At 60.0% G+C, this 23,665-nt stretch overlaps 1 protein-coding gene and 1 long non-coding RNA gene across 2 annotated transcripts in view; one reads left to right on the top strand and one right to left on the bottom strand.

The window, feature by feature from the left end:
• ACOT7 (acyl-CoA thioesterase 7) overlaps positions 1-23,665 on the top strand; it is a gene marked incomplete at its 5' end in the record, with an annotated part of 90,783 nt that overhangs the window by 65,916 nt on the left and 1,202 nt on the right. Inside the window, one exon of the mRNA XM_079940196.1 lies at positions 8,457-8,641. Coding sequence (XP_079796322.1) covers positions 8,457-8,641 — 185 coding nt within the window. The remainder of the gene's footprint in view (positions 1-8,456; positions 8,642-23,665) is intronic.
• LOC307186862 lies at positions 17,788-22,240 on the bottom strand. Its single transcript, XR_013828489.1, has 3 exons — positions 21,929-22,240; positions 19,027-19,200; positions 17,788-18,917 (listed from the first exon to the last, which is right to left on the bottom strand). It is a non-coding gene; the product is annotated as an uncharacterized lncRNA (long non-coding RNA).

Raw genomic sequence — 23,665 nt, 5'->3', positions numbered from 1 at the left:
AAAATATATAAACAGCTCATGCCGCTCAATGTTAAAGAAACAACCAACTCAATCCAAAAATGGGCAGAAGACCTAAATAGACATTTCTCCAAAGAAGACATACAGATGGCCAGGAAGCACATGAAAAGCTGCTCAACATCACTAATTATTAGAGAAATGCAAATCAAAACTACAATGAGGTATCACCTTAAACCAGTCAGAATGGCCATCATCAAAAAATCTACAAACAATAAATGCTGGAGAGGGTGTGGAGAAAAGGGAACCCTCTTGCACTGTTGGTGGGAATGTAAATTGATGCAGCCACTATGGAGAACAGTATGGAGATTCCTTAAAAAACTAAAAATAGAATTACCGTATGATCTAGCAGTCCCACTACTGGGCATATACCCAGAGAAAACCGTAATTCAAAAAGACACATGCACCCCAGTGTTCACTGCAGCACTATTTACAATAGCCAGGTCATGGAAGCAACCTAAATGCCCATCGACAGATGAATGGTTAAAGAAGATGTGGTACATATATACAATGGAATATTACTCAGCCATAAAAAGGAACGAAACTGAGTCATTTGTTGAGACGTGGATGGATCTAGAGACTGTCATACAGAGTGAAGTAAGTCAGAAAGAGAAAAACAAACATCGTATATTAATGCACATATGTGGAACCTAGTAAAATGGTACAGATAAACCAGTTTGCAGGGCAGAGGTTGAGACACAGATGTAGAGAACAAACGTATGGACACCAAGGGGGGGAAACCACGGTGGGGTGGGGATGGTGGTGTGCTGAATTGGACGATTGGGATTGACATGTATACACTGATATGTATAAAACTGATGACTAATAAGAACCTGCAGGGGCTTCCCTGGTGGCGCAGTTGTTAAGAATCCACTTGCCAATGCAGGGGAAAAGGGTTCAAGCCCTGGTCTGGGAAGTTCCCACATGCCACAGAGCAACGAAGCCCTTGCGCCACAACTACTGAGCCTGCACTCTAGAGCCCGCGAGCCACAGCTACGGATGCCCACGTGCCTAGAGCCCGTGCTCCGCAACAAGAGAAGCTACCGCAATGAGAAGCCCACGCACCACAATGAAGAGTACCCCCTGCTCACCACAACTAGAGAAAGCACGCACACAGCAAGGAAGACCCAACGCAGCCAAAAATAAATAAATAAAATAAATAAATAAAATTAATTAATTAAAAAAATTTTTTTTAAAAAGAACCTGCAATATAAAAAAACAAACAAACAAAAAACAACTAATACTAAGCTTTCTTTGGGTTATTTATATGGAAATATGTTAATATAAATGTTTCAAACATTACATGGAGTTTCTAAAAATCTTATATGTTCTGATATAATGTTATAAGTCATAATTCTAGTTATTACTTTAAAATGAATATCTCAGAAATAACTAGAAAAAAATTAAAATAAATAAATAAATTAGTAAAAATAAAAAAAGAAATACCAAAGTTACTTTGCTGATTCCATGTTTTTCTTAAGGACATTCACTGACCCAGCTCTCTGGAGCTTAAACGCTGAGCTGTTCTTAAAGTTTGCAACACTTGACAACGTGGCCTTGGGAAGAACAGTGTTTCATTATTCTGTTTTCTTTTCCAAGTCCCTGTCCTCTTTCTGGAATCTGCCCTGGAAGAGGCCCCGGGTGCTGGGGGAGTCGGTGGGGCACCTGCCAGCCCTCCTGGGTTGTGCCACTCCAGGCAGCTCGACCATGATTTAGAAACAGAGATGAGCTCACAGCTCTGCTCACTGCAGGCGCTCCATCTATTTAAATTTAACTCTGGCAAACGCTGCTCACTTTCGAGTGCCAGACATTGTGCTAATAAAGTGCTTTTTACGATTACCCCTCACTTGGGGGTTTGAGACAAGAGCTCTTGTTATCCTCGTTTTTCCGATCTGGAAACTGCTGATGGAGGGGTTTATTAAACTGCCCACGGCCGCAGGGCTGGTCCATGGTGGAGCCTGGCAGGGAGGCTGGACTCCAGGGCCAGAGCTCTCAGCCCCAAGCCCTGGTGCCTTCCCACCACCGACCAGGCTTGAACCACATGGCGTCCGCTGCGAGGGCCCGGGGGCGTCAGCCTCGGTGGGTGATGCTGATGAGTGCAGTGCCACCCATCTTAGGCGCCCGCACTGGACCGCCAGAGCCGCCGCCGTTCCCCCTCCCCAACCCCCACCCCCCCGCAGTTGTGAGTGAAACTCCTGCCTTCATCAAGCAGCTTGAAACAGGGCTGAGGGTTCTCGCAGTCAGGGGTGTCCAGTCCAAGGAAGGCCCGGCTCTGCTCGCGTCACCCCCTCATCGGTCTCAGCCCAGGGGCCCCCTTTCCTGCTGAATTCGGACAGCCAGAGGCAGACAGTTCAGTCTCTGCTCCCAGCAGTTCTGTCCTCTGGTTACGTCAGATTTGCCTGCAAGAGCCCCTCAATGCCAATGCCGCCTACCACAGCGGCCAGTAGCCACACGTGGCTGTTTCCATTATAATTAAAAGTAAATAAAATGAAAACGCTGTTCCTTGGTCAGCAGGGCTGCGTTCCTTCTGGAGGCTGTAGGAGAGAATCGTGTTTTGCCTTTTCCAGCTTCTAGAGGCAACGTGCATTCGCTGGCTTGTGGCCCATCCTCCATCCTCAAAGCAGGCAGCCTCTCCCTGACCCTGCGTCTGTTGCCACGGCTCCTGGCTCTCCTGTCCTCTTGTGAGGACCACTGTGATGACCTGGGGCCCACCTGGTGATCCAGGCTAAGCTCCCACCTCAAAATCCTTAACCGCATCACACCTGTGAGGTCCCTCTGCGTGTGAGGTAACAGTTTCACAAGTTCTGGGATTAGGATATGGACATCTTTGGGGGCCCCCGTTCCACCTGCCACAGTAAATTCCAGCTGACACGGAGAGGCAGGTAGGGCTCCAGTCCACTTCTGCGCTCTGCCTTTTCCCTGCCTTGTGTCTTACCCTGTGAGCCCTGTGGACAGGACGCTGGCAGAAAACTCGGAAGAACGAGGGGCCCCTGAGCTCTTGGGGTTTCAAGGCAGCATGGAAAGAAGTGCTTCTCCCTCTGTCCCAAGCCTCCCAGCCGAGGACATGGCACCTGTGAGGGTCGGGGATTAGGGGTGAGCCTGGAGGCAGCAGGCTCGTCCCTGCCCCTCGTAGAGCGTTTGCGCTGGAGCTGGCGTCCCCCTGAGCGCAGCTGAGTACCCGCCTCTCAGGCAGGCTCACGTGCTGGGGATGCTGAGCTGTGACCCAGGCCTTCTTCCCCTGTGGGCCGCCACGGAGGTGGTCGCACCTCAGTGTCGGATCCGCACAACTGCTAATGTCCTGGGGACCCAGGGAAGAGGGGCAGGGGTTCGTTGCCATGTTCTTCACCAGCTGAAGAGCTGGAACTCCCTCGCGGAGACAGTTGCCCATGTTATTCGTTTAGGCAGCGTTAGAAGCAGCTTCTTGCCCAGTGTGGATGTGCCTGCTGCAGAAACAGAGAAAGGGAGGGAGGGCTTTGTTTTAAATGTCGCTGCTTATTATTACCTTGTTGGAACGATTCTTTTTTTCTTTTTAATATTTCCACTTTTAATTTATTAGGCTTATATTGACAAAGAAACCATAAGCTCGTTATTTATTTATTTGTTTAATTTATTTACTTTTGGCTGCATTGGGTCTTCATTGCTGCGCGCAGGCCTTCTCTAGTTGCAGCCAGTGGGGGCTACTCTTCGTTGCGGTGCGTGGGCTTCTTCTCATTGCGGTGGCTTCTCCTGTTGCAGAGCACAGGCTCTAGGCGTGTTGGCTTCAGTAGTTGTGGCACACGGGCTCAGTAGTTGCGGCACGCGGGCTCTAGAGCGCAGGCTCAGTAGTTGTGGTGCATGGGCTTAGTTGCTCTGCGGCATGTGGGATCTTCCCGGACCAGGGCTCAGACCCGTGTCCTCTGCCTTGGCAGGTGGATTCTTAACTACTGGGCCACCATGGAAGCCCTGGAACGATTCTTTTCACCCCCTGAAGACACAACAGGGAGTTCTGCGGGCAAACTCTCCCTTTGGGTTTGAGACGCCTTTCCCTGGAGGGCTGTTGCAGAAGGGCACTCAGACCCCACCAGAAATGACTGTCCTGGGCTTCTGTCCAGACAACCTAATATGCGGGAGTGACCTCCCCCGAGAGACGGCCACTCTTGCACCCATTTGCAGATGAGGAAACCGAGGCACAGCAGCTTCCTGGCTTGCCCCCTGCCCATGTTCAAACCCAGGCCTGTTGGACCCCAGAGCTCGAGGACCCCAAGGCTCCTCCCCAGGGCACAGTAGCCTGAGGGAACTGGGGGCCCCGGGGGGCTGCTCCGGGCTCAGAGAGCCTGCCTGTCGTGGAGACACTCATGGGGACTGTCTGGTTGTGTCAGGGCTAATCTGTCCCTGCTTCAGAGGCTCAGAGGAGAACTGGGTGGTCCCTTCCTGGCCTTCTTCCCTGGATCCGGAGGCCCCAACACCCCACCCCTGTCCAAGGTGGCACATGGCACCCAGTGCCACCAGGAGATGCTGTTTCTCCCCTTGAGCAGGTCACCCCACTTTTTTATATATATATAAATTTATGTATTTATTTATTTTTGGCTGCGATGGGTCTTCGTTGCTGCATGCGGGCTTTCTCTAGTTGCAGTAAGCGGGGGCTACTCTTCATTGCAGCGCGCGGGGCTCCTCCTTGCGGTGGTTTCTTGTTGCAGAGCACGGGCTCTAGGCATGCGGGCTTCAGTAGTTGTGGCATGTGGGCTCAGTAGTTGTGGCTCGCGGGCTCTAGAGCGCAGGCTCAGTAGCTGTGGCTCACGGGCTTAGTGGCTCCGTGGCATGTGGGATCTTCCCAGACCAGGGCTTGAACCCGTGTCCCCTGCATTGGCAGGCAGATTCTTAACCACTGCACCACCAGGGAAGCCCCAGTCACCCCACTCTTAAATAAACTAGTCATCCTGTGGGCGGATGTGGATGTGTGACCTAGTGGAAAGTCCCCAGGCAGCGTCGCTGCACTTCGGAGCACGCAGTCAGGGCGGAACGCATCTCACCACCGCCCCTCGGAGCGCCCTCGAGCACGTGGCAGGTGGTGCCCGCTCTGGCAGTTTCTGAGACAAAGGGAGCAGCAACCAAGCTAGACTCGGGCTGGGGTCGCCCCCTGCTCAGATGGGCCCCAGTGTCCCGGCTCTGACCTCTGTGCCTGGGGGAGGGTGGAAAGAGCCCGGCCTTGCTGGGCTGCTCGGGCTGAGGGCGGCCACGATGCTAGTTGAGGCGAAGTGTCTACAGAAGTGTCCCCGTCCGGCTGGAGTCTGCAGTGGCCCGCTGTCCACACAGGGCTACGTGTTGGTTCAGGCGTGATGGGGCGCCCGCTCTCGTGGGGCTCCCTGGCTGGGAGGGAGGCAAACATCAGACAGGCCATCAGATGGGTTGGATACCCTGAAGGAGAGGAGCTCTGTTCTAGAAAGAGAGCGACGGGGGGCACCCGAGCTGCCGTGAGAGGGTGGACCGGGCTGGGCAATGGGGCAGGGGCGGCGTGGGGTCTGTGGGGTGGAGGTGTCTGTTCCCACAAAGCTGGGACCCATTGCTGGGGACCCTCCACCACTGTGGACTGGCCACTCTACACTCTTGGATGTTGGGGGAGCCTAGTGATGTTGCAGTGGGGGGTGGGAGCCTTCCCAGCATCTGGGAGCTGACGAACCGTGGACGTGGCTGGAGCTGCCCTGAGGTGCTTCTGACCACCCCATCCCCAGCGAATGACCACAGACCCCAGAGTGCACTTTCTGAGCCGAGGGTCAGGGAAGGGGAGGCCCTCAGCAGCACGGGGGTCTCTCCTTGTCAGTTTCAGATTAGGCCCCAGGCCCTCAATGACCTAGTCCGCCTTCCAACTTTCAAGCACCTTTCCGTGGTGGCCAGCCAGTGGTAAATAAAGCCTGTGGGCTGTGAGAATAAAGATGTCACCATCTCTGAGAGGTGAAGAGGCTGGTGTTCTGGCTATAATTGAAGTTTTCCCGACTCTTAAGAAGTGATCAGGGACTTCCCTCGTGGTCCAGTGGTTCAGAAACCACCTGCCAATGCAGGGGACAGAGGTTCGATCCCTGGTCTGGGAAGATCCCACCTGCTGTGGGGCAGCTAAGCCTGTGTGCCACAACTGCTGAGCCCACGTGCCACAACTACTGAAGCCTGCGCGCCTAGAGCCCGCGCTCCGCAACAAGAGAAGCCCCCGCTCGCCGCAACAAGAGAAAGCCCGCACGCAGCAACGAAGACCCAACGCAGCCAAAAAAATTTAAAAATTTAAAAAGGAAGCAATCACTGTGTCTCCTACCATGAGTGACACTCAAGATGGCGTCCTCTTGTGTCTAATGCTCATAATCAACTTCTTTGTTGTTTGAAACCACTTTTGATTAGAAGTTTCTTCGGATTTCTACCCGAAATGAGACGTGATTAGCCACGTGGTTGGTGGGGGGGCTTGCACAGGAGACAAAGCAAGGGTGTGTTTCCATCTGTTCTTTTTTATTTTTTTTTTGGCGGTATGCCTGCCTCTCACTGTTGCGGCCTCTCCCGTTGCGGAGCACAGGCTCCAGACGCGCAACTCAGCGGCCATGGCTCACGGGCCCAGCCGCTCCGCGGCATGTGGGATCCTCCCAGACTGGGGCACGAACCCGTGTCCCCTGCATCAGCAGGTGGACTCTCAACCACTGCGCCACCAGGGAAGCCCTCCATTTGTTCTTTGAACAAACGGTCAATGTTGCAATGCCCCGAATTCACTGCCCCCGCATCCCTGCCCCTTGGCCAGGGAGTTCTGGCGGGTTTCCTCTTGAGGGGGGGTCTTGTCCCTCCCTGCCTCTCGGCTTATGGGCCCCAAGTCTTCTGTCTGGTCGTGGGTGAGAGGGTGCTGGCTGGCACTGGGGCTGGCATGATGGGGACAGGCAGGGACGCCTGGAGACCCTCGGGGATGCCCACCTCCCCTTCCTGCTCCCCTGGAAGCGGCCCGTGTGGGCCGTGTGGGGGCTGTTCCCAGGGTGGGCCCAGGCGCTTTGCATGCCACGGATAACCGCGCCCGCTTCTGCCTGCCCACGCGCTCACCACCCTAACAGCCACCCGCTGCCCCAACTTGTCTGTCTTCCTGGTCTCTAAACATCTTCTGTGGGGGCCCGTCTCCATGGAGCTGGGACATTGGGGTTCCCAGGGTGTTAAAAGGTCCCTGCAGTCAGCGCCGGTCAGGCCTGGCCAGGGATTTCCTTGAGCCCAGCCCAGAACCAGGCTGCATTTGGGATGGTGGTCCTGACCACGTCAGTGGAAAGGATTAGTGCTGCGTCAGGGTCCAAAACAGCACTGCTGGCGGTAATGACCGCACTGCATGCCTCCTGCCACCAGGCAGGAGCCTCGGCACCTGGCTCGATTCATGCCAGCCCCATGGTTACCCCGTGAGGCAACTTGTTTCTGTTTATACGAGAAAAGCTGGGCTCCATGAGATGAAGTCGAGGGAAGGGAGGCCAAGGCCAGTGGTAGTTGGGAGCCCGTGACCAGGAGGGCGGGGGCAGAAGGGATGCTCTAGGGTAGATGTTCAGGACTTAGGGGCATGGGGAGTGCAGAGAGGTTGGGGCAGGGTGGAGGGAGAGCGGGACCCCCAGGACAGTGTTACAGGAACGTGTGACTGTCTACAAGGGAAACTACTGGTGTGGAAGGTGGGGAGCACCTGGGGACTCTGACCATGGGCAGGGCCGCGGGGGTGTTGTCGGAGGGCAGATCCGCAGCTCAGAGGAGAGTGCTGGTCCAGTGGGCGACACTGACCGGGAGGGGAGCCTGACGGGACAGACGCAGTCCCACCTGCACAGAGGGTAGGAGGACGTGGGCTGAAGTGCAGACAGTGGCTCCAGGGGGCTTAGGACCACGGTCAGCGTGGCAGCTTGGCCTGACGGTGCATGTGACGCTGCCCTCTGACCGGCATCGGGAACGCTGGAGCCAGGGAGCTGGGGGGTGGGGGGTGGGACCGGGGAGGGTGGAGGAAGGTTCCTTAGCGGGGCTCAGAGCAACTTGGTGGGGCAGCTGTGTGGCTCCAGAGGCACAAGTAAGGCCAAAGCATGGGCAGTGCAGATGTGTCCTTAACCTGCGGAGGGATCTGAAAGCAGGTGGGGGCTGGCCCTGAGGGGCGGGACTCACTGGAAGCATCCTTCCAGCAGCCGCTGCCTCTCCCGGGGAATAGAGACCCACGCTTGGGTGGCCACCAAGATCCCTTCGGCTCTAAATGTTTCCGTAAGTGAAGGAAACGCCCCCTCACTAACTAGAAAGGTGAACACTCAGGGGGCCCCGATGTGCTGTCGTTGTGATGTCCTGGCAGTTAGCAGGATGGTCTGTGCTGTCTAACCAAGTGTCTTCCAGCATCCTCGGTACTGCTGATTTCTGCACCCTCCCTGCCCAGCCCGATCCGGCCGCCTGGCCGCCCTGGGTCGAGGCTTCCCTAACCCGCTGTCTGTGCTCCGCAGGCTGTGTCATCACCATCTCTGGGCGCGTGACCTTCACCAGCAATAAGTCCATGGAGATCGAGGTCTTGGTGGATTCCGACCCCGTGGTGGACAATTCCCAGAAGCGCTACCGGGCCGCCAGTGCCTTCTTCACCTATGTGTCCCTGAGCCAGGAGGGCAAGTCTCTGCCTGTGCCCCAGCTCGTGGTGAGTGGCCCCTCCGGCCCGTGTGTCCCTGGGGGCAGCTGCCCCCGCTGCTGGGCCAGCCCCCTCGGCGCTTGCTGGGCTCCCAGGAGAAACCGAGCTACATGAATCCATTCTGGGCAGCTGGGTCCACTCAGCTCCTGAGGGGCCAGCGACCTTGGCTGTGGGGCGGGTCAAACGTGAGGCCCCGTCCCCGCGGACTGTGGGAGAGGGACTGGGCAGACAAGGTGAGAGGCGCCCCTTACGAGCTCCTTGCCGTGGGATAAGCACGCCGCCTTGCTGGTCCTGGCACCTTGTACGAGTGCTAGAGTGGGGGTGAGGACCCTCCCAGGGTGGGCTCTCGAGGAGGCCCTGGCCTGCGTGTCCTGCATCATGGGGCCAAGCTAGAGCCCTGCACCTCGGGGCTGGGCGTCTGGGCCTCGTGGCCTTTCCCAGCCCTGGCTCCCCAGCCAGGCTCTGCCCTGGGTGTGCAGAGAGCAGTGGCAGGTTGGCGGCCGCCACCAGGAGCAGAGCTGGGGGCTCTGGCCCAGGCGTGGATCCTGGCAGGTCTCAGCCAGCAGCAGGGTTTGCTTGGCTGCCGTCCTGGGCTCCACAACCCAAGAGGCTGCTATTGGAGCTGCGGGGGCGGGGGCGGTGGGGGGGCACAGGTGAGTCACTAGCATTTTCTTAATTTGGAAAAGAGAAGGTTGTATTCACTGAACTTGTAAGGGTTTCCCTCCGTCTCGCCCCCGGCCCCCTCCTCAGCTCTCGGCGCCCACGGGCCCCCAGCGCTCAAGGCCACAATCCCCGGAGACTTCCGGGGCTCACACCCGCCGCACGCCAGGCCCGCATCCACGGTCTGGCCTCGTCCCTGCCCTGCCTTTCTCCAAAGCACCAGCGCCCCGGCTTGTGGGAGCTGCTCATTTGCCGGTTGTCCCTCCCCCACTGGACTGAGCTTCACGAACTGGAACACATGTGCTCCTAGTGGCTCACTGGGGCTGGAACAGTCTTGGCACTTAGTGGGTGCGGTTGGGAAAATGCATGAATCCTGCTGTGTGCACGGCCTGAAGCCAGTCCTAGGAGGAGAGACAGGCGGCGTGGACGCTCGGGGGAGCCGGGGGAGCGCGCTGGGCCGGTGGCCTCCACCTGGGGTGGACGTGAAGTGGTGCCTGGGGAGTGGGCAGGAGCCCCCAGGAAGGCCAGTGGGGCAGGGGGCCGTGCTGGGCGGTCGTGGGAGCTGTAATCCCAACACCTTGGTGCGTGCCAGCTGTCGGGGAGCCTGGGAGTCGGGGAGCCTGAGGCGGCCAGCGTCAAGGCGGGGCGCGGGGAGGGCAGGGTGGCGAGGAGGCCCAGCTCAGAGGCACGACTGGGCGACTGTGTGTTGGATGCAGGAATGAACGAGTGAATGAATGAACGATGCCTCCAGATTCCCCTTGAGGCTGATGACAGCTATATGAGCCTCACACATTCCTTAGCTGTGCCGGTCGGGGTAAGTGCCCCCGCCTGGAGGGCGGCCCTGTGCCCGACGGTTCTGAGTCCTCTGCCTGCTTCTCTCGGCCACCGTCAGCCCAGCAAGGCTGAGGCACTTGGGGAAGGTCACACAGCCGGTCCGCGGGAGCCTGGGTGCAGAGGAAAGCCTCCGTTCAGGCTGCTCCTGGTTTGTCTTGAGCCAGTCTGTCACTAGGGGGCCAGGAGGAAGCCAGAACCCTGGGCGGTGGTTGAGGTGCGGGTGCGGAGCCGAGAAGCCTGGGGAGGGGCCGGGGGTTAGGGTCTCGAGCACCTGACGCTTGTGTGGAAGCGACTGGCAGGCGACTCAGGCCCCCCGCCAGCCTCCCAGGGCCCCTGCAGCATCTGCTCCCATGCAGCTCCTGTGCCTCCTGGCAAAGAGCACGTACTGGAAGCCTCCGTAAGGATAAACATACTGCGCTTCGGACCACTTCCTCATCCAGGCGGGCGCGAGGCCCCTGCTCGCTCGCCTGGCCTGCCGCCACGGAGATGCTAACCCCCCAGCCGGAGATGCTAACCCCCAGCCCCGCTCCTCTCTGGGGCCTCGCAGGCCCACAGGGGCAGCGCCTAGGTTTGGTGGGGGAGCCGTCTGGCCTCGTCAAGGCCCCTGCCGTGGCCAGAGGAGCCTCAGCTGCCCGCTGGGCCCTCTCCTGTCCCTCCTCCGTCCTCTGCGGGCCACCCCCCACTCGCTCTTCGCTGGCATTGGGTCCCCACGCTGGGGCTCCAGTGAGTCGGGTGGGGGGCGTGGGGGGAGGCTGCACAGGGCAGGGTTGGTGAACCTGGCCTTAAAGGATGGGGGGCTCCACCGTGTGGAAGGAAGGAAAGGGGAGCCAGGGTGGGCACCGTCCTTAGGCAGGCTCTGCACCGTCACCTCCCCACGTACCACCCCAGGCTGCTGGGGAGGAGTGGAGGGTCCGGCAGCCTCGGCCTCTCCCTCCCGAGTCCCCAGCGCTGTAGCCCCCGGCCTCGCGTCCCTCCTCCTCCCCACCTTCCACCACTGCCCCCCCCAGGAGGGGCCCTGGGCCACGAGGACCGGGGTGCCATCCCGCCCTCCATCCTGATGGCTCAGCAGGGTGGCTTCCAGCCGCCTCAGCCCCTTGGCTGACGCACGCGCGTCCCCCCGACCTCTGTCCACGGCCTGACCTCCTCCTGCCTTGACCTTCGCAACCACGTGTCCCTGGGTCTCAGACCCCTTCCTCTGGGAACCTTGCCTGCTCCTCTTGGCCCCCAGATGCAGGCTCGCCCTGCTTCTCCCCCAGACACTTGTTCCATCTCTCTCCATATTGCCACAGGGCCCCTGGGGGACATCTCCCTCCTGGATGCTGAAGTCCCGCCCCACACAGGCGAGCCCTTGACCTCTGTCCCCGCCGCCTGCCCAGCCTCCAGGCTCCAGCGGGGTGGCCAGATCCAAGAACACTCCTCTCCCTGGCGCCTCCTTGAGGGGGCCTCTGCTGAGTGTGCAGATGGCCACCCCATGGCCCCGAAACGCGGGGCTCTGACAGATCCCAACCTGCACCCTGCCCTCCTTGGGTGGTTGGGACCAGGCCCCGGGCCTCCTTGCTTTACTCTCCCATATGGGCTGCCTCTCTCCACAGGGTCTCAGCAGGCATTTCAAACATAACATTCCGAACTGAACCGTTGTCTCCCAGCCGCCTCCCCCCAAAACTCCCACTCCTCCTGGTGGATTCCCTCCCGGTGAGCCTGGGAACCGGGCTGGCCCCTCCCTCCCGCTCAGCCCCAAGCTGTATGCCCTCCCCCATTCCTGCTGCCCTCACCCTGACTCTGTGCTGCATCCCGGCAAGTTTTTCAGAACAGAATTGCGTTGGCTGCCTCTCCCGCCTGAACTGCTCAGCAGCTCAGCGGCTCCTCGCTGCCCTGGGCACGGGGTCCAGCCAGGCCGGCCACCTCTGTTCCTCAAATCCCAAACTCAGTCCCGCCTCAGGGCCTTTGCACTTGCTGTTCCTCTGCCTGGACACCTTCCCTCAGATGGTCGCGACAGCAGCTCCTTCCACCGTTTCTCAGATATTTCCTCCTTTGATGACCTTCCCTCCCCTCTCTGGATAAAGCCTTACTCCCCACGCCCACCCCATCACCCAGAGACTCTTTGCCGTTGCCTGGAAACCGGCCTGGAGTTGGTGGGAGAGAGAGCAAAAGGAGCTGAGAGGGCTGGGGGCCGAGCTGGCCTCTTGTAGCGGGAGAGGAGGGGTAGGGACACACCCGAGGCCCCCCAGCTGCTAGAGGGCAGGCCCGGCCCAGGACAGCCTTCTGGCTGTCCGAGCCCTTTCCTCTACCGTCAGCTGAGGGAGAGTGGGGCCTGCGGGACACCCCAAATGGCCCTGAGACCAAGGATAGCCAAGGAGTCGGGACTGTCTTCATTTTGAAAAGGCTCCCACAGAGTACATGCAGGTGGACAGGGTGTCCCGGCAAGGTCTGCATTCTGGCCGTAGCCGGCTGTAGTGTGCGCCCTCCCGGGAGCCCAGGAGCTGCCTCGGGCCTGATTGGAGCGCTCTATGGCTACCCCCTCTGCCCTGCCCGCACCCCAGAGCTCAGGCCGCTGGGGAGACCAGTGCCGCAGCCAGGGTGGAGGGGCAGCAGTCCGGGCTCAGGGAGGAGAGCCTCTGGCCCCGGGCTCCAGTCTGCATGGAGAGCCCTTTGTGGAGGAGCCCATGACCTTCCCAGAGCTGGGACACTCTCATGGTGCCGGGCTGGTCTGTGAACCCTGGGGGCTGTCTGTGCCCTTTCCAGAAACATAGGGACCTGGGGGTCGGGGGGTCGGTGCAGGAGGGGCTGTAGGGGGTTAGGGGAAAGTCACCTGCTTGAATGAAGGGGAAGGGAGGGTAACCGAATTCCCAGGTCTGAGGGGCCGGTGGTTGTCAGTGGCCACATCTTCCCACTGGCCGGCTGCATGTCGATCCAGGCTATTGTTGCTAATTAAAGATGGGCTTTGATTCTTCACTGGGGTGTCCTGGGGCCCACCGATGTGGATAAAAATAGCCCCCCACCCCGTGCTCAAAGGGGGTGGGGCAGACTCCCTAGCCTCCAGCCCAGCCTCTGGGGCGCTCACTTGGGAACCACCGACACCACAGTTGTCTGCCTCTCAGCCCACGTGTGCCCGCGTCGGGGCTCAGCCCTCCCCACCCCTGCTGTCAGCACTTATCCTCCTGTCTATTTTTAGCTCCCATCCCCAGGGCCCGGCTGACACGGAAGGCAGCGTGGCTGTCGGAGTTCTTCTTGATGAATATTTTATGCTGGGGAGGGCCTACTGCACCGCGCCCGCCCGGCAGCTGCCGGCACTGCCAGGCTGCTTATTAGAGGAGGCAAGCGCGGGACGTGGAACCAGCCAGGCCCAGGCTCTGCCTCCTTCTAAACGCCTCCCTGTGGCTGTGCCCTCTGACCTCGGGGGTGGCAGACAGACCCACACCACCTTCCAGCTCTGGAGAGGTGGTACGGAGGGACGTGGGGGAACGCCCCGAGGTGGCTCGCTGGGACCCGGCCCCAGATTGGCCCCAGCACCTCCCAGCACCTCCCATGGGCGACTTTCCAGCCCGGGTGTGGGAAGCCTTTTCAGTCTCCAGAAGCGTGAGAACCCGATGGACAGACTGTGTTGAAGCCAGAGCAAGCCCGTCCTGGGCGCAAGGCCGGCCTCCGTTCTCTCTGGTTCACATGTGGGCGCTGCAGCCCCCGAGGCCCCAGGAGACTCGCGTGCGGGAGAGGTCGCGCCCTCGACAAGGGAGAAGCCTGGGCTCCATCGCAAGCACGCAGGCGATGTGGGTTTTGAGAGAGCACGTTCACAGCTGCTTCTGTGGGTCATTTGGAATAGGAATGCTTTCCCCAGCGAGCCGGGCGGCATGGCCACGGCACATGGAGGCAGCGGAGCAGGGTCTTTCCGAAGCCGGTTTGCTTGGCTCCCAGAAAACCCAAACCACAGAGCGGCCTGCGGCGCGGGGGTCTTGGCAGCTGCTTGTAGACCCTCGCCTCCCAGTCCACACGGACAGCTGGCGTGCAGAGGACAGGGGCCTGGACCCTGGGGCCTCTGTCGTCAGCCACTGAAGTGACAAGTCGGGATGAAAGCGGCGGCAGTGAGGAGATCGGGGAGGCAGCCGGCCTTCCCTCTCGCAGCCGGTGGAGCTCCGCCAAGAACACGGCAAAACGTGTGCTTCTGCACTTTCCCAGCTGTGAGTGCTTCCCCTGTGCATCACACCCGGACCTCAGGGAACCCTCGAGGGTCAGGCGCCACCAGGTTTCCTGAGCGCCCACTCCCTGGGGCCAGGTGCCCGCCGAGGCCATTCTCTGTCTACTGGGAGCCGGCAGGGTGGATGCCCCCGGTGCCCACAGCAGCGATGGTCCCAGGGGAGGCAGCTGAGCGTTCACGAGATGCCGACCCGCCTCCCTGGTGGGTGTCAGGGTGGGTTGTCCGAGCCCACAGACAGGCCACAGTGACAGTGATGGGCAGGGACTCGCCCAGAGTCCAGCGGCCGGCCCTGACGTGGAGTCGACCTGGAGCAGACCCTGAGCCCCTTGGCCACGGCAGCCCCTTCTGGTCTCTGAGCCTCCGTTTCCCCACTGGAGCCACCCCAGGCCGGCAGGTCCTCTGTGGTCTCGGCACCATCTCCGTGATCTAACCAGAGAGCTCCTCGCTGCTTTGCACCGAAGAGGAAGCACGGGGCCAAGGCTTCCGGCAGTGGGCAGCTCCTCGATCCTAGGACCCGAGCCTGGAGTGAAGGGGCAGCCACCACCTCCCTGCAACCATGGCCAGGCCTGCTCTCTACAGCCTGATACGGTGAAAGGAACATACATCCCACCCCCAGGGAAGGGAAGAGGGCCCTCACGTGGGGCTTGTTCTGGGCTGGGGGCCCCAGGTGGCCCTACGGCTTGGGGAGACACCTCTGTCCCAGACATTCGGTGTGCTGGAATGACTTCTACTTGCTCCCTGATTTAGGAAACTCAGACTGGAGCACAGCAGGACTGACTCGTCTGTTCCAGGAAGGGTCCGGGGAGCCGCGTCAGTGCGGGAGGCTGTGCCCTTGCTGCCCGTCCACGGGAGCGAGTCGGGGACTAGAATATGCGTGAAGCTTCTTGACCCCATGTCCTCTCTCTCCCCCTTGGCTTTGGATGCTTAGCAGGGAGTCTGCCTTGTCACGGGGAAATGCCAGAATCTTGAAGCTGCTCCTGTCCCCTGAATGGGTGGCATTTGGGAACTTGTAGTGGCCTGTGAGTCCCACCTGCCCCTGGAACCAGGGGTGTGGGTACCACAGGGGGTGTGGATGAGAGGGTGCGGCCCCCGCCGCCTGGCTCTCACCTCTGCTCTGCCATGAGCCCAGACTCTTCCTCTGGCCTTCTTAACCCGTCCAGTCCTCACGTCTCCTGAAGATGCCGTGGCCCTGACGGCTCTGGGCCGGCCTCTTTGTGGACAGTAGGGCTCTGGAGAACGCTCAACTCAAGTTCAACAGTCAGCTCTCCAGAAGAGGGCCCAGTGCACCGATGACACGCTTTTTCTCGTTAAAACCTTGGTAGGTTCTACCTCTGGAACATCAGCTTCTTGTTGCTTCAGTGCTGTGTCTCCAAATCCAGGTGACCCCAGCTGTTGTGATTGCTATAGAAGGTGAAGGCCCGAGGCCGGCTCTCAGGGGCACTGTTAGGCCTGACCCCAGATGGTGCCGGAAACACGGCTGCAGGAAGAGAGGCCTGTGGGCAGAGGGTGCAGCGGAAAGAGGAGAATCCCAGCTAGAGTCGGGACAGCCTTGATTCACTGTGGCCCCCGGAAGGTGACTTCGAAGCTGGGGAGAGGACTGTGAAGGTCATTGGGCCCAGGCAAGGGCCACGGCCGCAGGACCTGAGAGGGTCTTTCAGGAGGGTGAGCTCATGCCTGGTGTATCCTGGGGTGGACCACAGGGCCGCCCCACCGTGTGAGAACCGTGGCTTCTTGGCAGCCTCGTGCTTTCTCTGTGAGGTGGCGTGGAGTCCCCTGGCAAAGGCCTGCCAGGGACAGGGACACTTCTGAACCCCGTGCTCAAAGATGCAAGGAAGAAACAGACCCCGGAACCCCGCAGTGGGAGGAAGCACACAGAAGGATCTCCCCGCTCACGTGCAGACACAGAATGAGAGAACGGCATGCCGGCCCTGCCAGCAGGAGAGAAGATGCTTCATCGGGGGCGGGAGGGGGTTGTCCACCCCTAGGTGTGCCGGACGCCCCACCTTGTGCCTCTGTCACCAGCGCAGGCCCCTGCTGAGCCCCTGGGTGCTCTGAGCCTTCTGGAGCTGCTTGGGGACGGAGGTTGCCTGAACGTGTCCATCGAGCAGACTCTCTAACACACGTCACACTGATGTGGCCTTCTCGCTGCAGTCTCCGTTGGTTTGCTCGTTCACTCAGCAGACGCCTTCTGGGCCCCGCCGTGTCTCAGGCCCTGTGCTGGCCTCAGACAGACGGCAGGGAAGACGCCGACACGAGTGAGCACACTCAGGGCCAGAGGCTTGCAGTGAGGACGCTGCCCCTGGCCGGGGCCCAGCCCGTCGGAAGGGCTCAGAAAAAGGCGGTGAGGACATTATAGCTGTCGTCTGGTGGGGACAGCCGTGTCCACAGAGCTGGTACGGGGGCCAGTGCTGTGAGCAGGGCCTGTGTCCCCTCTCCCAGCGGAGACTGGTACCCGTCGCTGCCCTTTCCCAGGCAGCGCCCGAGCTCCCTGCCTCTTCCGTAGCCTCCTCTTGGCCCTTCCGCAGGGGAATTTCGTGACCGCACACGAGGGCAGTGATTTCAGGGGCTGAGCTGGTGCTGTGGGGTGAGGGGAGCCCCTGGCAAGGGTGTCTAAAACTCCCCATGGCGGTCCCATCATTGGAGGCTTGGGGCTGCGTGTGCTGGCGGCGGTGGCGGTGAGACCCAGCCTGCGGCCGCTGGGAGCTAAACCCCCGGACGGCGGCTTCCCGGGTGCCCAGCCCAGCACCCCTGGGGTCGGGATCTGCAGGTGGAGCTGCACTTGGGGGACACAGCTGCCTGCGGGGCTGGGGACTCCTGGACACCACCATGCATAGAGCCCCTCGCCATGCCACACCGAAGGGCCCCAGTAGTTGGAGGATGTCTTAATTGCCTTCATGATTGTCCCACAATCCCTCTCGTCTCCTGTTATGAAGACCGGAGAGGCTGTGCCGCATGGCTTCCTAATTAAGAAGGTCTGCCGTCCCTCAGGCTCACAGGAAGTTGTTATATCACCACTGGGAACCCTCTTCGCACCAGACGTTCGTTAATTACAAAAAGGACAAGCTCTTGATTTTACTGAGGGTGGAACTTAGTCACTCACCCTCCCTGCCAAGTTCCAAATGTGTGTTCTGGAAGCACAGAAAATGCAAAATGGAAAACATTTGGTTTGCACTGACGGGAGCCCGGAAGACAGCGTTGGCAGGAAGCGCGGTGGGAGGAGAGGGGGAGAGGGGGAGAAGATGCACATCGGAGGCCCGGGGGCCCGGAGCCAGCGGGCGGGTGGGAGCCAGCGGGGTGCCCGGAGCACAGAGGGGCCGGCCCTGGGACCCTCCCCTCACCCCCACGTCCCTGGGGCTGTGTGACGTTCCAAAGGCCCAGCTGCCTTAAGGTGACCCCCAGGGCCATTCGCCCTCCTCCCAGCGCAGTGGCTATGGGTCGGCAGACAGGAGCGCAGTTGGTCTCTAAGGCCATTCGTGATGACAGTAGTTCACGAGCGTGCACGTGCGCGCGCACACACGCGCGGTGTGACTGCCATGCGCGGAGAGCAGCCCGCACTGGCACTGCAGGAAACCCTTTGCCACGTCACCTCCTTGAGAACCCCATTTTACAGGTGGGAGGACCTGGCCCTGGGGAGGCGGGCAGCGTCTCTTGAGGCCACACAGCAGGTCCCTGTGACCCCCACAGGGGGACCACATCCTCACCACCCCTCCGCTGTCCCTTCCACCAGGCAGGTAAACAGGGGTCACCACGCCTTGAGCGGCCTGTGGGCCCCTTTGCTGTCCCCTCTCCTTTTTCATACCCACAGGGGGCCACCTGGGGGGGGTCGTGAGCCCTCCTCCCTGCCAGCAGCTTCAGGCACGGGGCCACCTGGGGGGGTCGTGAGCCCTCCTCCCTGCCAGCAGCTTCAGGCACTTGAGGGAAAATGTGATTTCCCATGGAGGAGCTCTGTCCTTCTGCCCTTCTCCCCGTCACCTCCAGCCCCCATTAAAAACAGCAACAGCCAACAACTTATGTATTTATTTACTTTGCCGGATGGAGGGAGACGGGCTGCGAGGAGGTGAGGAGGCGGCGCGGGGCCGTGGGCGGGGCCGTGGGCGGGGCCGCGTGCCGGGAGCCATCTGTCTCGTTCTGTCAGCTCCGTGCCCAGCAGGGAAGTGGTGGACCCTCTTAGTCACTTGGCCAGGAGAGCTGTTTATCAGAGCTCGTGGCCCTGGGGAGGCTGAGTGTCCACCAGCCAGCAGGGCAGGGCGCCCACCTCCACAGAGAGCAGAGAGGCTGCTCTGCTCACCTCTGGCTGTTTCCCCCTAGGGTGGCGGCCAGGGCCTGTCTTCTTAAACGTGTGCCCTCGCTGGGCACCTTCCGGGCAGGCCAGTGAGGGGGGCTGTCAGCATTCGGGGTAGCAGCACCGAATCCTCAGAGCCTGGAACGTGCAGCCCAGGCCGCCATCCCCAGAGGCGAGAAGAGGGATGAGCCCTCGTCTGGCTCCTTCCCCCCGGGCCTGGCAAATGGCTTGGCCGTGCTCTCCAGCTGGCCAGCTGCCTGTGCCTCCATCATCAGGCGGCGTGAGGTCTGTCCGAGGGCAGCTCCTGGCTGATGAGTTAGCTGCAAAATACTGAACGTCAGAGACTCAGGGCAGCAGCTCCGAGGCCCGGGGCTGGGCGCGGGCCCCTCCCTCCACTGAGCAGAGACTAGAATGTACCCTGTCTTGTACCTGCACCTTGGCCTCGGCCCCTCCTCAGGTCATGCTTTGAGAGGAGAATTCATAGCCTTTGGTGCACCCGTTCTGGACGCGTGGTGGCCCGTTGGCTGCTGAGGGGGCGAGTAGCTGCAGTCATCTAGGGGGACCCCGTAGAGCGCTGGGCTCATCACAGCTGCACATCGGGGCCTGGTGGGACAAGGGGAAGCAGACGAGGCGCCCACCCTGTGCGGGCACGACCCGGAAGTGGACACCCTGCCCGCTGCCCCAGAACCGGCCCTGATGAGGACCCAGCGTGGTCCTCCCCTGGCTTCTAGATGCTCTGCTACCCCCAGACATTCACCCCTCACTCCCAGAGCTTATGACCTAGAGAGGGCATTCCTCGTGAGTGTGTGGAGAGCATGGGGGTCGTGGCCCCAAATGTGATGGAAGGGCCGGCATTTTTGTTCGTGTGTGTGGAGATCCGGAGGACGCTCGGGCAGCTGCATGTGGCCCGCTGGCACTCACAGGACCTGGCAGAAGGGGAAGGCGCAGCGCCCGTCTGCTCTTCGCCTCTAGTGCCCAGGCAGCTCCTCGGGGAGGCGCCTGGCTCCAAGGCTGGGACAGGAACGCACCCCTGCCCCGGCTTGTCCCCTCCCGGATGGAGAAGAGCCAGGGGGGCTGGGCCGCTGCAGGCCCAGGGGGCTCCAGGCTCATTCTGGAGGGTCGCCAGGGTGACACGGGAGGGCCACTGCGTGCCCTGCTGTCCACCGACAGGCCCGCCCCGAGAGCCCGTCAGTACAGGCTGGTCTGGAGGGCAGCAGCAGCTCAAACCGAGGCTCTGCCACTTAGCGGCTGTCGCTGGCTCAGCCTCAGCCTCTGCCCCGCGTCCTCATTGGTGGGAGGGGAGGGTGACAGCTCTGGACCCCTCCTGGGTTGTTACACAGACTCTCGTGGGCTGGGTGGTGCCCGCACGCCTTCCCAGGAACCCTCCCCAGGACCTGGCCCTCGAGACCACCTCGCTCTGCTCTCCTTTGTCTTTGGTCCCTGCCATTGTCACGTTCCTAGTACTGCGTCGGCTTGCTCTTTTCCCGTGTGTGGTCAGCTAGCGGGTCAGCTCCCCAGGGCAGGGTCCCGCAGGGGGTGGTCTGTGTGCTCGCGGGGAGTGCACGCATCCAGGCCCGGGCGCCGCGGCAGGACAAGTGCATGGTTTAATTCAGTGCGCATCACCCCGGCGCCGGTGCCCCTCCCTCATGTGCCCGGATTTGGGTGGGGCACCGCCCCGCTGAACCTTCCCTTTGACTTTCTGTAAACTAGGATGGCACTTGTACCTCTGGGGTGCTTTTCAGATATAATTACACGCCGTACAGTTCCCCTGCTTAAAATGTACAATCTGGGCTTCCCTGGTGGCGCAGTGGTTAAGAATCCGCCTGCCAATGCAGGGGACACGGGTTCGAGCCCTGGTCCGGGAAGATCCCACATGCCGCAGAGCAACTAAGCCTCAAGAGCTGTAACTACTGAGGCCCACGTGCCTAGAGCCTGTGCTCCGCAACAAGAGAAGCCAGCGCAATGCGAAGTCTGCGCACCTCAACAAAGAGTAGCCCCGCTCGCCACAGCTAGAGAAAGCCCGCGCACAGCAGCAAGACCCAATGCAGCCACTAATTAATTGATTATTTTTTTAAAAAAAGGAGGGACTTCCCTGGTGGCGCAGTGGTTAAGAATCCGCCTGCCAATGTAGGGGACACGGGTCCGAGCCCTGGTCTGGGAAGATCCCACATGACGCGGAGCAACTAGGCCCGTGCGCCACAAATACTGAGCCTGCGCTCTAGAGCCCGTGAGCCACAACTGCTGAACCCCACAAGCCACAACTACTGAAGGCTGCACTCCTAGAGCCCGTACTCCACAACAAGAGAAGCTGCTGCAATGAGAAGCCCACGCGCCGCAACGAGGAGTGGCCCCCCCTCGCCACAACTAGAGAAAGCCCGCACGCAGCAATGAAGACCCAACGTGGCCAAAAATGAATACACAAATAAATTATTTAAAAAGAAAAAGCAAGAAAGAAATGCTTGCATTTCTTTAAAAGAAAAACCAAAAGACACAGCACACCGCCAGTCTTCATCCCTCCCCCAACCCCTGGCCACCACTAATCTGTGTTCTCTGTCGAGTTGCCTGTTCTGGACGTTTGTGTAACTGGGGTCACACGTGAGGTGGGCCTTTGTGCCCGGCTTCTTTCTCCCGGGGCTGTCGGCCAGCTCTGAGGGCGTGCCACAAGCTGACCTCAGGAGAGGGTGGGCCGTGCTTCCCATTCGGCCACCCCCAAGATGGGAGTAAGGTTCCTTAGGAAAAGGGGTCCCTGGCTAAGTCATTGCGGGACAGCCCTGATTAAACACCATTAAACAGGTTTATTTGACTCCAAGATTTTGACCTGTGTGCATCATTAGCTGGGAGAGGCTAATCAGCGTTCAGGTTTCCAGACCCGTTTGGCCACAAATCATCAAGAAGGCTTCATCTCCCTTTTGGAGCTGGGAGACAGAGACCCGGGATGCAGGAGGCCACAGAGCCCGCACTCCTGCTGCAAGTTTGCAGGCAGTGGTGTCAACGCAAACTGAACGGTGGTGTGCGTCCTTGAGGGAAAGAACCCAAGTGCGCAGTGTGGGCGGCCCCAAGGGGTCAATGGCTAGGTGCCCACAGAGGGTGGGCTGCTCCCCGGGCATCTCCCGGGCCCAGCAGCCCTTCCTCAGTCCCAGTGCCAGCACCCCCCACCCAGGCCCTGGCCTCACGTGGGCCATCCTTGCCTGACAGATGGGACACCAGCTCCTGAGCTCACGCCAGCAGCTCCACGGGGCCGTTTGCCACCCTCCCTGGGTCCCCTCCCTGCTCCCTGGAGCCCCAGGAGCACCTGGCTGATGACCTTGGCACTTAGGAACCCAGTTCTCACCCGAATCCCACATCTGCTGGTTTCCAAGACCACTGATGGGCTGGAGAAACAGGAAGCCCGTCTCGCGAGGCAGGCCGTGGCTCCAGGGGGCTCTGCAGAGGGCCTGGTAGCCGCCCCCTCTTGGTCCTGCTGCCTTACCCAGGCCAAGCTCACACTCTCTTGCTTCTGAGAAATCGTTTTCTTTCAAATAAGCCCTTGCCTTCTTTCCCCTGCCCCCGAGATGGCAACTCCACCAGCTAGAAGGAGGGCCTGCCCCAGAGCCCCAGCAGAGAGGGGCGGGTTTCTAGAGCTGGCAGGAAGCTTGGGACGTGGTCCAGACCCCCCACTGCCCTCCTCCAGCTCTCCTCTCAGCCAGCCCCACCGGGCCCCGACTCCCCGGTTCCCAGCTCTGGGACCCCATAGGCACTGATGGGGTCGTCTGCGAGGCAGGCAGGAAGCCCGGCTACACCCCTCCTCCCACTAAGGAAGGGCTGTGCCTTCGGGCTGCAGGTGGATGGGAGCCACAGGTCTCCTCAGCCATGCCAAGCAAATTCCATATAGGGGAGGGGGAGGAAAAAGCCCGCACTGTTCTAGCCTGGTGGCCTTGACCTTGCATTCTTGGCCGCTTTGGCTGTCCCCCGTTTGGAACAGGGATGGAGATGGGGAGGAGCCAGGGTCCTGCTACCCAAAGTGCTCTGCGGGCAGCAGCATCGCATCACCTGGACCCGTGTTAGAAATGGGTCTCAGGACTTCCCTGGTGGCGCAGTGATTAAGAATCCGCCTGCCAGTGCAGGGGACACAGGTTCGAGCCCTGGTCCGGGAAGATCCCACATGCCGCAGAGCAACTAAGCCCGTGCGCCACAACTACGGAGGCTGCGCTCTAGAGCCTGCAAGCCACAACTACTGAGCCCATGTGCCACAACTGCTGAAGCCCGCGTGCCTAGAGCCCATGCTCCGCAACGAGAAGCCAACGCGATGAGAAGCCTGCGCACCGCAACAAAGAGAAGCCCCCGCTCGCCGCAACTAGAGAAAGCCTGCGCGCAACGAAGACCCAATGCAGCCAAAAATAAATAAATAAATGTATGAAAAAGAAACAGGTCTCAGCCTCTGACCCCCAGACCCACCAGGTCAGAATCCACATTTACAAGATCCTCAAGTGATTCGTGCGTACGTGAACATTTGAGAGGCCCCGAGCTAGCACATTCTGCCTGGATGTGTGCAGAAACCTTGGGCTGGGCCCAGCAGGATGTGGACTTGTGTTCGTGGGGTACCTTGGGCAGCAGGGGCTGGAGGACTCGGGGGTCTTGCCCGCTTAGAACTGCCTGCTGAAACTGAGATAGAACAGTTTATCTCCCTGTGCTGTTTCAAGTCAAATTGAGTAGCCTCAAATTTTATTTTTAAAAAGTCAGCCAGAGGTGAAACCAGAGCAGGCCTCCAATAAAGTGTCTTGGAAAAGCCACCATTTTCCATGTTTGCCCCGAGACTCTTCAGACAGGAACCGGAACCACTATAAGGACCACGATCCTGGTGCTTCAGATACCCGAACTTTCTACTGGCTCTGAGCCGCAAGGTTTGACAGTTTACACCTGGTGACATTTAGAGAACAATTGCTGAGAAGGCTGAAGGGGAGGAAGTATTCGGTATGACCTGACATTCCATCCTCAGGCTGATCGTTCTCTCTTTTGCCAATATACCATTTGTCTGTAAAACCCTTGGGCCAAAAATAGCTGCTAGGGCTTGGTGTCATTGTGGATGAAG

This window comes from Stenella coeruleoalba (genome assembly GCF_951394435.1).
Source record: "Stenella coeruleoalba genome assembly, chromosome: 1".
Classification (NCBI taxonomy): Eukaryota; Metazoa; Chordata; class Mammalia; order Artiodactyla; family Delphinidae; genus Stenella; species Stenella coeruleoalba.
Note: the sequence above shows the minus strand (reverse complement) of the source record. Positions and strands in the feature narration are given on the sequence as shown.